General features: G+C 42.8%; 1 protein-coding gene across 1 annotated transcript in view; it reads right to left on the bottom strand.

Moving 5' to 3' along the window:
- LOC123977320 (NLR family CARD domain-containing protein 3-like) overlaps nt 1-15,297 on the bottom strand; it is a 274,498-nt gene that overhangs the window by 254,596 nt on the left and 4,605 nt on the right. The window contains exons 5-7 of the mRNA XM_046059907.1: nt 13,675-14,975; nt 13,090-13,263; nt 12,785-12,958 (exon numbers count right to left, since the gene is read on the bottom strand). Coding sequence (XP_045915863.1) covers nt 12,785-12,958; nt 13,090-13,263; nt 13,675-14,975 — 1,649 coding nt within the window. The remainder of the gene's footprint in view (nt 1-12,784; nt 12,959-13,089; nt 13,264-13,674; nt 14,976-15,297) is intronic.

The following is a 15,297-nucleotide window of genomic DNA, read 5'->3' as shown; positions in this document are numbered from 1 at the left end:
TGTAAAAGAACCCCAACATTAAACATTATATAATTCAGAATTTGCTAAAATTACTCTTTGGGAGTTAAAATCAACTCAGAAATGTTTGACCCTGAAATTTCAACACTCCAGTTTTTGCTGTGTATAAGATATGCGAGGAAGAGGAACAGGGAAAGGAGGGAAAAAGAAAGGGAGAAAATAAGTAGGGAGATGAGTAAAGCAGATGATGGGCCAGGTTATAGCATGGAGGTTAAGGGCTGAATTAGCTAAGTTTGAGAGAGATAAGTGTAGGAGAGCAATTATAATGAGTAAGGCAAGATACGCATTAGAAGGAGAAAGGTGTACTGCATTCTTTTTAGGGCAAGAGAAGAGGAAACAGAATAAGACTATATATATATATAGTATCAGAATTAGTGGATGATGCAGGAAACAGTATAGAAGTGTTGGGGGGGGGGGAGTGTTTCCTCAGCTAGAGAAGTGAAATATATGGGAGAGTTTGAATGGGAATTATGAATGTGAAAATAGTGATTTTATGTTACGTCATAATAGAAGATATACAAAAGTAAGACTGCATAACATATATAATAACGAAGAGGTGAATGTGATGTGTGTGCAGGTGGTCATGAGACCTTTTTATGTTATTTTTAAGGATTTTACAGGTTGTTTTTGTTTATTTAAAGCAATTAGCTGCTTGATGGGAAATTTACAAAAATAAACTGTAGGACAGTTTTTTCTATTTGGGATCCCTTTTAAAAAGAAAGGAGTGAATTTGTGTTCATTAAATTTTATTTTGTGTCACACAAGGTGTGCTGTTATTTTGATATGGAATTATGCCTATTTTGAAAAGAAAAAACTAAATATAAATGCTTTATTTGAAATTATTGTGAAAAGAGATGTTAATTTGATTCATAAATATAGAGTGCTACCAAGAAAATGCTGGGCCTTTACATTGTCATAAGTGTGGAAGAAAATGGGGGTTTTGGTTTTCACTTGTATATTTCACATGTATGTTAGTTTTTTATTATAATTTTAATTATTTGTTTATTTTTGTTTTGGGCGTATTAGATTGCTTTATTGCTGCTTTTTAAATTAATAACGACCAAATGAAAGCAATAATAAATTTATATAAAGCTGTAAGGTACATGTGTATAGATATATTCTTGTATGATACTTTTAAAACAGGTTTACTGATAACACCATATAGGTTTTATTGTTGTAAAAACTAGATGTCTCCTTTATTATTTATTTTGGTTAAGTGTCAACTGAAGGGTGGTCTACTTCAGTAATTGTTTTTGTTGGTTAATTATGGAAAATTTATTATATTGTAAATTTACATTTTTGATAATAAAATAATAAGCTCTTGTGCAATCTCAGGAAGGTAAGCAGGGTTGGGCCTGGTTAGTACTTAGATGGGAGACTACCTGGGAACACCAGGTGCTGGAAGCTTTTTCACTTCTCTTTACAAACAGCAGCTGCTGCTGCTTCTTCAGTGGAGACAGAGCTTTGAAAAGCTGCTTGTCCAGGACAAATTAACGTTATGACAAATTTATGCAGATATCCAGGTAACTCCAAAGGGTTCACATACTTTTTCGTGCAACATAGTTTTATTCATACAGTATATTCATGCACATACTTTCATACAGACATTCATGAGTTCATACATACATTTATACACATACTAATACTACACTTTCACACATGCCTCCATACTCACATACTTCCCCACAGTAAACTTGTGCTGAAAGTAGCAAGCTAATGTTAAGTTTTCATCATTTGTGTTGCATAATAAAGCATTTTAGTTGAGCAAACTGTTTAACATGAAACAAACCAAACCAGTTCCTGTCACGACGGGTGGTGTGGAGGCAGGTTGGAGGACCCAAATGCAGGACGCAGATAGTGCAGGTATAGTTCAAGGGGTTTTAATAAACAAACAAAAGGCGAGCTCACTTGCAAACGGAGTGGCTGACCCCAAAATAACACAGTCCAAGAAAACAAAGGTGATCCAACAGAATAATCCGGAACGAGTGTAAATCCAAAAACTGACAGAGAACAATCAAAACGAGACTAAGCAGACAACGCACAGTAGCACAAGGTAACAGGAGGTACACGGCGAGTAAGGTAGAAGACACGAGAACAAACTGCAACACTGGGTGACAAAAAAATAAATAAACAATGACCCGACAAAGACAAGACAGAAACACCAGGTATATATACACACAGGGAGTAACGAGCAGGGCGGGAGCAACACAGGTGAAGGACATGGGGCTAACGAGACACAGGCAGGGAGAGAGAGAGCAGGGGAAAACAGACAGACATGCAGAGGGATCACTGGGGTAACAGACATGACAAGGGTTACTGAACACTAGACGACAGACAAGATAGACCCCCAAAACCCAACATACTATAAGGCAGATACTAAACTCAAAAGTGCAACACAAAGAATGGCCGACTGGCAGTGTGTGACAGTTCCAGCATTAACAAAAAGACTTCATAAAGTGTATTAAGAGACAGTACACAGAAAAGTGTAGAGCAGTTTATAGTCAGTAACCTTGCTCAGACTCTGAAGACATTTTCTGTTTTAAAGACCAGACTGCACATCTTTAAAATCAGCCCAGAGGAACATATTAGTGCATGATGTGATCCCTGTTTGTCATACCAGCTAGATCATCACTGGAAATGTCCTGGAAAATGATCTAGTAAACAGTTCCCTGTCATTTATCTATTCTGGGGATTGTCATTACTATACTTGTATTTAATTAATCTTTTCAGTGTGACGAGCGGCTTCTCTCAGGTCAGATGTCTGCAAAAGTCAAAACTCAACATCAGAGCCGTTAAAGTTCAAACTACATTCATGTTTTTCAGTTCAACAATTATTCAGACTGACTTAATTTAGAAAAACCTCATTAACAGCCATTTTTACATTAAACAAAAAAAGTAGTTTTGTATTCATTACCAATGATAAGGTATGGATTTGCACATCCGCTATGTTGCTGATATAATTATTGAATTAATTTAAGGCTGCACTAATTATTGATTCATCTGCTCAGTATTTTCTCATATTGTTTGGAAAAAAAGTCTAAACATAGTGCAGTGTTAATTTTGTGTGTTAACCTTTAACTGATTGTTTTTTTAATAAAAATGTTTTCTGTGTAGTGTAGGTATTGATCATATTTTGTCTGAGCTGTAGCCTACTAGGTGTTTTGTTGTGTTAAGTTAAAGTAAAACTAAGCCTTGCTCCGTTAGTTAGCTTTTACCTAATAACATTAGCTAACTTGCTCTCTATAACAACTGCAAGTTTTGAACACACTGTATTTAATACTGTAAATTATAATACATAATATATAAAATTGTGCAGAAACAGTGTTTGTGAGGATCAAACTCAGCAGAAAAAGAAATGTACTTGAGCAACAGAAAAAATCAAGACTATTTGTTGAGTTTTTGTCTTCAAACCTTTATTGAAGTGAATGAGAAGCTCTGCAGCCATCAGCAGCTACTAGATGCTGCTCCAAGAAAACTTTATTAAAGTGAAAATCAGTCAACTCAGTTTGTACACAACAAATTCAGCCTTGAGGAGATCATTTCACCATTTCTAAGGAAACACATTTATGACATTAAAGGCACAATCAGTGAGCCAGATGTTAACCAAAGTGAAGCCTCGTCCACCACCAACATTTAAACCACAGGACTGGAAGTTGTCTCCCTCCTACACAGAACACAGAGACACTGAGGAGTCAGGCCAGAACCCAAACCCAGGATAAAGAGGTTCAGTGAATGTGGTGTTGAAGGTGTGGAGGTGGATCAATGTGTCAGAGGAGACTCTGTAGAAGGACAGAGTGCCAGCAGGACAGTCCACATACACTGCTGCTCTTTTAGAGGAGGAGGAGGAGGAGGAGGAGGAGGAGGAGAGAGGGAGGACTGTTTTTCTGTTATTGTGCCAGACAGAGTAACGACCATCAGAGCAGATCAGACTCCAGGACTGATCATTTCTTCCAAACACACAGTCAGTAATGTTTCCTCTCCTTCTGATTCCTCCGTAACTTACTGATATATAAACTCCTCCTCTCCACTCGACCTCCCAGTAACAACGACCAGTCAGAACATTTCCACACAGCAGCTGAGCATAGCAGTCAAATCTCTCTGGATGATCAGGGTATGGCTCCTCCTCCTCCACCCGTGTCACCTTCCTGTTGTTGTCAGACAGTTTGAGGTTTCTGTGTGCTGTGTTTGTGTCCAGTGTGAGTTCACAGAGATCTGATTGAGAGAACGAGACACAACACAGCAGCAGTTTATCATCAGACACATCTGAAGGTTTATTCTTTGTTTGTGTGCTGATGTTGTTCATTTCTAAAGTTTAATCATGATGCATTTAGTCAGTAATGTTTGAATGAATAAATACCACAACTATCAACTTTGAAAGAGAAACTGACTGTGTGCTGTTTTGTCATCATGAGTCAGATTGAATCCACACTTACACTTCCTCAGACCAGGTTTTAACCTCTGCTCTCCACCATGGTCCACACTGGAGGAAGAAACAAAGTCAGAGTGATTTTCTATCCAACATGAGTCCTAACTGCTGTTCAACATGAAGCAGTGTTCCTCAGTTTGTCAGTGTGACAGAGAAACAGGCTGAAACTCATCTGTATCAACTGTCTCCAGGATTCTTTCACTGTCTGAAAGAACAAGACCTGAAGAAGAAAAGGAAGAAGAAGAAGAAGAAGAAGATAACTAATTTGAGAGCAGAATGTCAAATGTCAGAATGTCCTTTGCATGTTGGCCCTCAAATTAAACAATTTATATTTTGACAATTCAAAATAAAAAAAATGTATAGAATATAATGTAGTAAGGCATTCTGTAGCTATTGCTTTTAAATAGTCTATATTTTTCCTGTAGATCAACTTTTATACTTTAATAAAATCCCTGCTGAGTCAGCACACATGCAGGCATGATTCAGTCTGCCGTCCTCTTTTGTGTCTTTTGCATGGGAGTGTGCATGTGGCACCTTTTCACCTCAAATAATTTCAATTTCAATTCAATTCAATTTTATTTATATAGCGCCCAATCACAACAGTTATCTCACAGTGCTTTTCATAAAAGAGCAGTGTTGCTATAGACTAAATGAAAAATGGTACAGATATTTATAGTAGTGTTAATGATAACAATCGTAATGTTAATGATTATCATAACAATAATAACAATAGGACTAATAACAATAGTCGTTGCAGCAGAGGGTGTCGAGCAGGAACACGGGGGCAGCAGGTGACCTGCAGCCACAGATCCAGACTTTTCACATCCAGGTTTTAACATCCTGAAGGCACATTTGAAGTTTAGCTAACTGATGAGTTTCATCTGGTTTGATCGATAGATATAACTGAGTATCATCTGCATAACAGTGAAAGTTTATGGAATATTTCCTGATAATATTGCCTAAAGGAAGCATATATAAAGTGAAGAGGATTGGTCCAAGGACAGATCCTTGAGGAACTCCATGACTAACTTTGGCATGCATGGAGGACTCATCCTTAACATGTACAAACTGAAATCTATCTGATAAAGAGGACTTAAACCAGCTTAGAGTGGTTCCTTTAATGCCAATGAAATGTTCCAGTCTCTGCAATAGGATCTGATGGTCAATGGTATCAAATGCAGCACTAAGATCTAATAAAACCAGTACAGAGACAAGTCCTTTGTCTGATGCAATAAGGAGGTCGTTAGTAATTTTCACCAGTGCTGTCTCTGTGCTATGATGAGCTCTAAATCCTGACTGAAAATCCTCAAATAAACTATTGCTCTGTAGAAAGTCACACAGCTGTTTAGCAACTGCTTTCTCCAGAACCTTAAGTTAATTTTAATTAAAGGTATAAATTCCTGAACTTTAATAAATCCTGTTTTAGCAGGTTTTCTGCTCACGTTCAAAACTTTTTGCACATTCAGAATCTCTCCCACATCTGTGTTCTCTGACAAAAACGTGCTTGCTGTTTGCTGCCGGTGGTGTGAGTAGCATCAGACATAACATGAGAGGACGCTGACGCTGTTTATTTCCCGCTTTTCCGTCTGCTATTCTGTCTATTCCATCTGCTATTCCTTCCTTTGCTCCTGTTCAGCTGGTTCCTGAAGCCGCTTGGGCACCTCGACCGGACTACTGCCTCCAACACGTGGTGGCCAACTCTAGCTGCATTAGCGGCTAACCCGATTTCCTAGCCCTTCTCACAGGCAACCTCCACCAGATGCGAGCCGTAACCGAGACTTTCATCTCCTCCTGTCATGCCGTGGATCATTTTGGCACTTACATCAGTCATCCATCTCTGTGTCCCTAGTCCATTGCTAACTGCTATCACGGAGCTCTCAGTCCCTCCGCTCGGCATCATGTTCAAATACTCAACTCTGCAACTTGTTGAATTAATCAGCTACTCTATTCCATTCTGCATCCCAGTCATCAAACAGCTCGGACTTCTTCGACAACCCCGTTACATCCACAGAAGCTTTCGCTGCAAGTTTGTTTATCTTCACCACGGACAATCCATTCCATCCATCTGGTCCCCTGCACGCTCTGTCGCACCTCTCCCATGTCATCGGAACGCTTCCCCCGCTGCATCACACAGAGCTGACACCGACAGGCTGCACAAAAAACCCGGACTGGACTACAGTGCTATTAGCACTTCACATACAACTATTCTCCAATCATTTGCAAATTCACTCACTGTCCCTCCTCAACTGCATTACCCCCCCACACTCACTGTTAATTGGGAGAACCTCAGATCTCTCCAGCCTGCCCCCATCTCACCACCCTCTCACCATGCGAACTTTGCCCTCCTCAACACCCGACTGATTAACAATAAAGCCCCTGCCCTCCATGAAGTAATCCTTGACAACTTTCTCACTGAAACCCAATGACATATTCTCTCTCAACCAAGCATCCTCCACTGGCTACAATTACATCTGCAAACCCTGCCCTTCCCGTCATGGAGGCAGCCTTGCCATCATTTACAATCAGAACTTCCGGGTCACCATCCCCTCAATTTCTTCATTTGAATATCTCGCCTTCAAAGCTCTTTCCTCCATGACAGTTATCCTCATCTACCGGCCACCTAAACCAAACCCTTCCTTCCTCTCTGATTTTACAGAACTCCTCAGACTAGCCTCATCTCTCTCTTCATGCCTGCTGCTACTCGGTGACTTCAACATCCTTATATTTTATCCCTTTATTTTATCCCTTTTATTTTATTGTATTTTACTAATTTTATATTAATTTTTCATGCTCTTATCTTGTTTTTTTGTATTATTCTTTACACTTGTTAAAGCACTTTGTAACTTGTTTTTGAAAAGTGCTCTACAAATAAGGATTATTATTATTATTATTATTATTATACACTCCCCCACCTGCCAGCTGTCATCAGAATTCACCATTTTACTGGACAACTTCACTCTCATCCAACATGTCACATTCCCCACCCATGACAATGGACACATCCTCGACCTGGTCTGCTCCATTAACCTACCAGTGCTCGACCTCCATCCATGCCTCTTTCCCCTCTCTGATCACAAACTGATACGGTTCACCATTCCTTCTCCAACCGCACACCCCCGCGTCCTTAGAGAAATCACCTTCCGCAACCTTAAATCCATTGATCCCCACCATCTCTCTGACCTGCTCTCCACCTGGACTCAACCCTCACCTCACCTGATGATCTCACAAACCACCTCAACTCCGTTTTGTCTACCTCCCTTAACTGGCCCCCCTCAAAACAAAAACCATCACCTTTAACACCTCGTCCCCCTGGTACACACCTGCACTCCAGAAAATAAAACAAACTGGCCGCCAACTTGAACGTCTGACAAAAAAAACCATCAACACCATTTATCAGTCTCTGTCCCCTGCATCTGACCTCCCAGTTTCTACTGCAGCACCTACAACAGACCCTCTTCCCCCTGTCCTGCCTGACCTACATACTCCTCCTCCACACTGCCTTCCCTCCCAGTTTGACCTGGTCACTACCCCTGAAATCTCTAAACTCATCAGCTCTTCCAAACCCACTGCCTGCTCACTTGACTTCCTCCCTACTCCGCTCATGAAGTCATGCCTCCCCGTCCTTTCCCCCTACCTCACTAACCTCTTCAACTCCTCACTGTCCCTTGGAACCATCCCCTCTGCTTTCAAAACTGCCACTGTCAACCCAGTCCTTAAAAAACCTGGTCTGGATCCCTCTTCCCTTAATAACTACCGCCCAATATCCAACCTCCCCTTTCTGTCTAAAACCCTTGAACGTATAGTCGCCTCACAATTAGAAACTCATCTTCATGCCAATAACCAATTTGAACCTTTCCAATGAGGTTTTCTGTCCTCAAAGTCTTCAACGACCTCCTCACTTCTGCTGACACCGGAACCCTTAACATCCTTATTCTTCTTGACCTGAGTGCAGCCTTCGATACCGTGAGCCATAACATCCTGCTCACCAGACTCAAAGACCTTGGTATCAAAGGTACTGCACTCACCTGGCTCTGTTCCTACCTTTCCAACAGATCCCACTTCATCTCTCTTCATAACCACACCTCTGCTACAGTCACAGTCACCCAAGGCGTTCCCCAAGGCTCCGTACTCGGCCCCCTTCTCTTCATCATCTACATCCTCCCCCTTGGTCAGATACTCCGCCACTTCAACCTGAACTTTTATGTTTATGTTATGCCGATGACACCAAGATCTACCTCAGCACCAAATCCCCCCATAATCCCCCTCTCTCCCACATCAACTCCTGTCTGTCAGCGATTAAAACCAGGAGGCAACACAACTTCCTCAAACTAAACAGCAATAAAACAGAATTCCTCCTCATAGGCTCCAAATCCACTCTCTGCAAAGCCAATAACACCATCAACAGCACCATTGTCTCCCCATCTCCCCAGGCCCTCAACCTCTGTGTGATTTTTGATTCAACCCTCTCCCTTGAGCCCCACATCAGTCATGTCATTAAAACCTCTTTCACCTTCGCAACATTGCCAAAATCAGACCCTCACTCACACTCTCTGCTGCTGAAAGACTCATTCACTCCTTCATCTCCTCACGGCTGGACTCCTGCAACTCACTACTCCTTGGTATCAGCTCAACCTACATAAAAAGACTCCAACTGGTCCAGAACTCAGCTGCACGACTCATCACTTGCTCCAAATCCTGGTTTTGGGGACAGAGCCTTTTCCAGGGCAGCTCCCAGGCTCTGGAACTCCCTCCCCCATGAAATCCGCACCTCTGAGTCCCTCATCATTTTCCAGTCCCACCTTAAGACCCATCTCTTCACCTCTGCCTATCCCTAGTGTTTTTTTGTTTTTTTCCCTTTGGTCATGTTTCTTTATCTGCTCTGTAAAGCGACTTTGAGTTTGTGAAAAGTGCTATACAAATTAAATTTATTATTATTATTATTATGTTGAAAAAAAACCCTGTAATATTAAAGACACTAAAATCATCATTTGATGAGAATTTATAACATACACATAACACACTGCTGCTACTGAACGACTAGAAGACGAGCTGAATGGCTTTTATTGCAGATTTGAAAAGCCCACAGTCACACCTCTCCACCACTCCAACTCCATCTTCAAACAATCCATCTTCAAAAATGCTTTCACCCCCCTCTCGGACCCCTCACATGCACTCATGATCTGTGAAGAGGATGTAAGCCACCTCTTCCAAAGGCAGAAGATCATGAAGGCTCCTGGCCCATACGGTGTGTCACCATCCTGCCTGAAAATCTGTGCAGACCAGCTGGCCCCCATCTTCACACAGATCTTCAACAGATCACCGGAGCTGTGTGAAGTTCCCTCCTGCTTCAAACGCTCCACAATCATCCCAGTCCCCAAAAAACCCTGCATCTCTGGATTAAATGACTACAGGCCTGTCGCCCTGACATCTGTAGTCATGAAGTCCTTTGAAAGATGGTGTTGGTGTTGTGTTGGCCCACCCGAGGGACATTACAGGCCCCTTGCTGGACCCCCTGCAGTTTGCCTACAGGGCTAGCAGGTCAGTGGATGATGCAGTCAACTTGCAACTGCATTACATCCTGCAACACCTCAACTCTCCAGGGACATATGCAAGGATCCTGTTCGTAGACTTCAGCTCGGCATTCAACATCATCATCCAGGACATCCTCAGCACCAAACTCACCTAGCTCACCATGCCAGCCTCCACCTTTCAGTGGATCGCAAACTTTCTGACTGACAGGAGTCAGCAGGTGAGGCTGGGGAACATCACATCAAGCACCCAGACTATTAGCACTGGCGCCCCCCAGTGGTGCGTGTTCTCCCCACTGCTCTTCTCCCTCTACACCAATGATTGCACCTCAGGAAACTCATCTGTCAAACTCCTGAAGTTCGCTGACGACACAACGGTCATCGGCCTCATCCGCGACAAGTTGGCCTACAGACTGGAGGTTGATCAGCTGGCTCTCTGGTGCGGTCTGAACAACCTGGAGCTTAACACGCTCAAAACTGTGGAGATGACCGTGGACTTCATGAGGAGCCTCCCCACTCTGCCCCCCATCACCATACTCAACAGCCCTGTGTCTGCTGTGGAATCCTTCAGGTTTCTGGGATCCACTATATCCCAGGACCTGAAGTGGGACACCATCATCAAGAAGGCCAAGCAGAGGATGTACTTCCTGCGCCAGCTCAGGAAGCTCAACCTGCCTAAGGAGCTGCTGATCCACTTCTACACAGTCATCATTCAGTCTGTTCTCTGCACCTCCATCACTGTCTGGTTTGGATCTGCCACCAAAAAGGAGCAGACTACAATGGATAGTCAGGACTGCAGAAAAGATCATTGGTGCCAACCAGGACTTACACATTTCCAGAGTCAGGAAATGGGCAGGAAAAATCACTGCAGATCCATCTCACCCCGGACACAACCTGTTCCAGCTCCTCCCATCTGGTAGGCACTACAGAGCACTGTATGGCAAAACCAACAGACGCAGGAACAGTTTCTTCCCTCAAGCCATCACTCTGGAACAGCTGATTTCTGACTCACTGTGTCAAGAACAATTCCTTTGCAATAACCCAGTAGCTCTGTCTCTAATCAGCCACCTGTTTACTGGTTATCACTTATTATTTATTGATCATTCTCTATTTCAGAGCTGTTCATATTTTTCTATTTTATATTATATATAATGTATACCAAATCCACCTACCCCAAGTAAAGAACACCTGCACATAATACTTATCTATTCCAGCACTGTGTACATGAATGTGTACCTGTGTTAGGAACGTGGTTTTTGTGTTCATGTCTTTCCTGTTTAAGTCTGTTTTTGGTTCTGCGTTTCTCTGTGTAGTCTTGTTTAGTTAGTTCTTAGTCCTGTACATTAGTTAATGTCTTTTGTGTTTACTCCTGGTCTTGTGTTCCCTGTTTAGTCTTGTGTATTCCCTTGTTCATTTACTGGTTCTGTTTAGCTCTGCATCTCAGCCCTGTGTCGTACTTGTGTATTCTGGGTTAACTGTCTCTCTCTGGCGGCCTGGTACTGTCATGATCCTGTCTGTGTGTCTTATTTGGGAGTCTGGGTTTAGTTCCATGTCCTTAGTTCATGTTTTGGTATTCATTCCTGGTCCTTGTTTGCATTATTGTGGTTTGGTCTCCTCTGTACTCTGTATCCTAGTTCTGTGTTCTCGTTTAGGTTCTGGTTCTTTGTAACTTGTGTGTTTCTGTCTTCTTGGTTATTCACTCTGCCCCATGTCTGCTTGTCTAGTGTTCTCTCTGTTTCCCCCTGCTTGTCTCTCTCTTTTCCATGCTTTCTGCCTGCCTCGTTAGCCCTGATCCCGCTCACCTGTGTTACTCCCGCCCCGCTTGTTAGTCCCTGTGTATATGTATGCCTGCCTGTCTCTCCAGTCTTTGTCACGTCCTTGTGTCTTGTTGAGTGTTCCGCCTTGTGCTCCGTTTTCCCTGTGTTTTTGGATCGCCTTGTGTTTCCTGGATTACCTTGTTTGGACTTTTGCCCTGAGCTTCATGTAAGCCTGTTTTAGTTTAGTTTTTGAATTAATAAATCCTTTGTTTGAACTGCATCCTCCTCTCGCCTCGCCATTGTCTGCATTTGGGTCCTCACCTCAGTCTGCACTCAGCGCCCCGACCCCTGACAACCTGTATATCACACCCACCTCACATGTACATAAAAATAATGATTATAATTATTTACTCCTGCATGCTTTGCACTCTGCTCACTGCACTATTTGTCAATCTGTCTATATTGTTCTGTTTTGTTTATAGTGTGTATATTTGTGTTGCGCTTATCCTGTACGCAGGATAAGCGGTTGAAGATAGATGAATGGATGGATGTTTGTGTTCTCTATTCTGTAGCCTGTGGTTGTTTTTATTATACTTTTATTATAGTATTATTGTAAGAGTAAGCACACCATAAGCAATGTACAATCCAGAGTCAAATTCCTCGTATATGTACACATACCTGGCAAATAAAGCTGATTCTGATAAGTGCGAATGAGTACCTTGATTCACTTGCACTGGTACACTTATCCACTGCACATACCACTCAGCTGGTTTGGGGAATATTACAGTAGGTAAACATGTTATATATGGAAATATAGTGAATTGGTGAGTAGTGTCTGACTGATTTTGGTAGTTTCTGATGTTTCTAATGAACGGCTGTTTCCAATCAATAAGACTTCTGAAGATCGATATTTTTCCTAACTCAGTCCTACTCACTGCTCTGAACAGAATTAGAAGAAATAAAAACTCCTTCGTGATGATGAACTCCAGTAGATTGACATTAAATAAGAGAAAATAGACACCCACAGTGTGTGAGCTCTTGTTGTCTGTCTAAACCTGAGAGTGTCCAGTCTCCAGTGTGGATCCTCCAATCCAGCAGACAGCAGCTTCACCCCTGAGTCTCCTGGATGATTGTAACTCAGGTCCAGCTCTCTCAGATGGGAGGGGTTGGAGCTCAGAGCTGAGGCCAGAGAAGCACAGCCTTCCTCTGTGATCAGACAGCCTGACAGCCTGGAATCAAGAAAACATCATAAACTCTGTTTTAGGAAATCATGTCAGCAGGAAAATCCTACAGACCATTTTCACTAACATGAACCTAAAACAAGATAAGGAGGATTTAACAGAAACCGCTTAATACTGACCTCAGAGTTTCCAGTTTCCAGTGTGGACTCTTCAGTCCAGCAGACAGCAGCTTCACTCCTGAATCCTGCAGGTTGTTGTTACTAAGGTCCAGCTCTCTCAGACTAGAGGACTGGGAGCTGAGAACTGAGGACAGAGCTTCACAGCTTCTCCCTGTGAGGTTACAGTCAGACAGCCTGAAAAAAGATCAGCAATGGACACAAACTAAATTTTAATAAGCCCAACCCTAAAACGTCCACTGCTGGGGTTGGGGTAATCACTCCTAAATCCTCAGGAATTGTTAAAAAAGTTCAGCAGCCAAACTCACGACTTTAAAGCATGTATAGATGAAAGGCCAAGTCAATAATCATGGTCAATCAGGGTCTTCCCCCAGAACATTTTAAGCAATAAAGACATTTCTTGCATTCTGGTGAAAATTTACGCACCAATTTATGGTGGAAATGTCTCTTTCTATATAAATGAAAACACAATATTCACATGTTGCACCTTAGGTAACCGCCTATGTCGCTTATGCCACGGGGCAGCCCTGTATTTGTCAAATATTAAATCAAGCATTTTTGAAATTGCACATACATAAATCCACCTACAGAGCTTTGTTTGAGGCTTTGACCACTGGCAGCAGTCTCAGAAGAGCCTCCTCTGAAGCAGAGTATTTCCTCAGGTCAAACACGTCCAGATCTTTTTCTGATGACAGTAAGATGAAGACCAGAGCTGACCACTGAGCAGGAGAGAGTTTATCTGTGGAGAGACTTCCTGAACTCAGGGACTGTTGGATCTCCTCCACTAGAGAACGATCATTCAGTTCGTTCAGACAGTGGAACAGATTGATGCTTCTCTCTGGAGACAGATTCTCACTGATCTTCTTCTTTATGTACTCAACTGTTTCCTGATTGGTTTTTGAGCAACTTCCTGTCTGTGTCAGCAGACCTCGTAGGAGAGTCTGATTGGTCTTCATTGAAAGACCCAGGAGGAAGCGGAGGAACAAGTCAAGTTGTCCATTTGAACTCTGTAAGGCCTTGTCCACAGCACACTGGTAGAGATGTGTTAGTTTAGGTTTGTCTCTGAAGACTTTAGACAGCTGGAAGGTTGATTGTTCTTCTGCCAGCAGATTGACACCAGAGTTGATGAAGGTCAGATGGACATGAAGAGCAGCCAGAAACTCCTGAACGCTCAGATGGATGAAGCAGAACACCTTGTCCTGGTACAGCCCTCTCTCCTCTTTAAAGATCTGTGTGAACACTCCTGAGTACACTGAGGCTGCTCTGATATCGATGCCACACTCTGTCAGGTCTGATTCATAGAAGATCAGGTTGCCTTTCTGCAGCTGCTCAAAAGCCAGTTTTCCCAGAGACTCAATCATCTTCCCGCTCTCTGGACTCCAGTGCTGATCTGTCTCAGCTCCTCCATCATACTTGACGTTCTTCAGTTTGGACTGAACAACCAGGAAGTGGATGTACATCTCAGTCAGGGTCTTGGGCAGCTCTCCTCCCTCTCTGGTCTTCAGCACCTCCTCCAGAACTGTAGCAGTGATCCAGCAGAAGACTGGGATGTGGCACATGATGTGGAGGCTTCGTGATGTCTTGATGTGGGAGATGATTCTGCTGGCCTGCTCCTCATCACTGAATCTCTTCCTGAAGTACTCCTCCTTCTGTGAGTCAGTGAACCCTCTGACCTCTGTCACCATGTCAACACACTCAGGAGGGATCTGATTGGCTGCTGCAGGTCGTGTGGTTATCCAGAGGCGAGCAGAGGGAAGCAGGTTCCCCCTGATGAGGTTTGTCAGCAGCACATCCACTGAGGTGGACTCTGTAACATCAGTCAGGACCTCATTGTTGTGGAAGTCCAGAGGAAGTCGACACTCATCCAGACCGTCAAAGATGAACACAACCTGGAACTCTTCAAAGCTGCAGATTCCTGCTTCTTTGGTTTCAGTAAAGAAGTGATGAACAAGTTCCACCAAGCTGTACTTTTTCTCTTTCAGCACATTCAGCTCTCTGAAAGTGAATGGAAATGTGAACTGTATGTCCTGGTTGGCTTTGTCTTCAGCCCAGTCCAGAGTGAACTTCTGTGTTAAGACTGTTTTCCCAATGCCAGCCACTCCCTTTGTCATCACTGTTCTGATTGGTTCATCTCTTCCAGGTGAGGCTTTAAAGATGTCTTCTTGTCTGATGGTTGTTTCTGGTCTGTCTGGTTTCCTGGATGCTGTTTCA

This window comes from Micropterus dolomieu, linkage group LG10, assembly GCF_021292245.1.
Source record: "Micropterus dolomieu isolate WLL.071019.BEF.003 ecotype Adirondacks linkage group LG10, ASM2129224v1, whole genome shotgun sequence".
Classification (NCBI taxonomy): Eukaryota; Metazoa; Chordata; class Actinopteri; order Centrarchiformes; family Centrarchidae; genus Micropterus; species Micropterus dolomieu.
The sequence above is the reverse complement of the archived record's forward strand: the minus strand, read 5'-3'. Positions and strand labels throughout refer to the sequence as shown.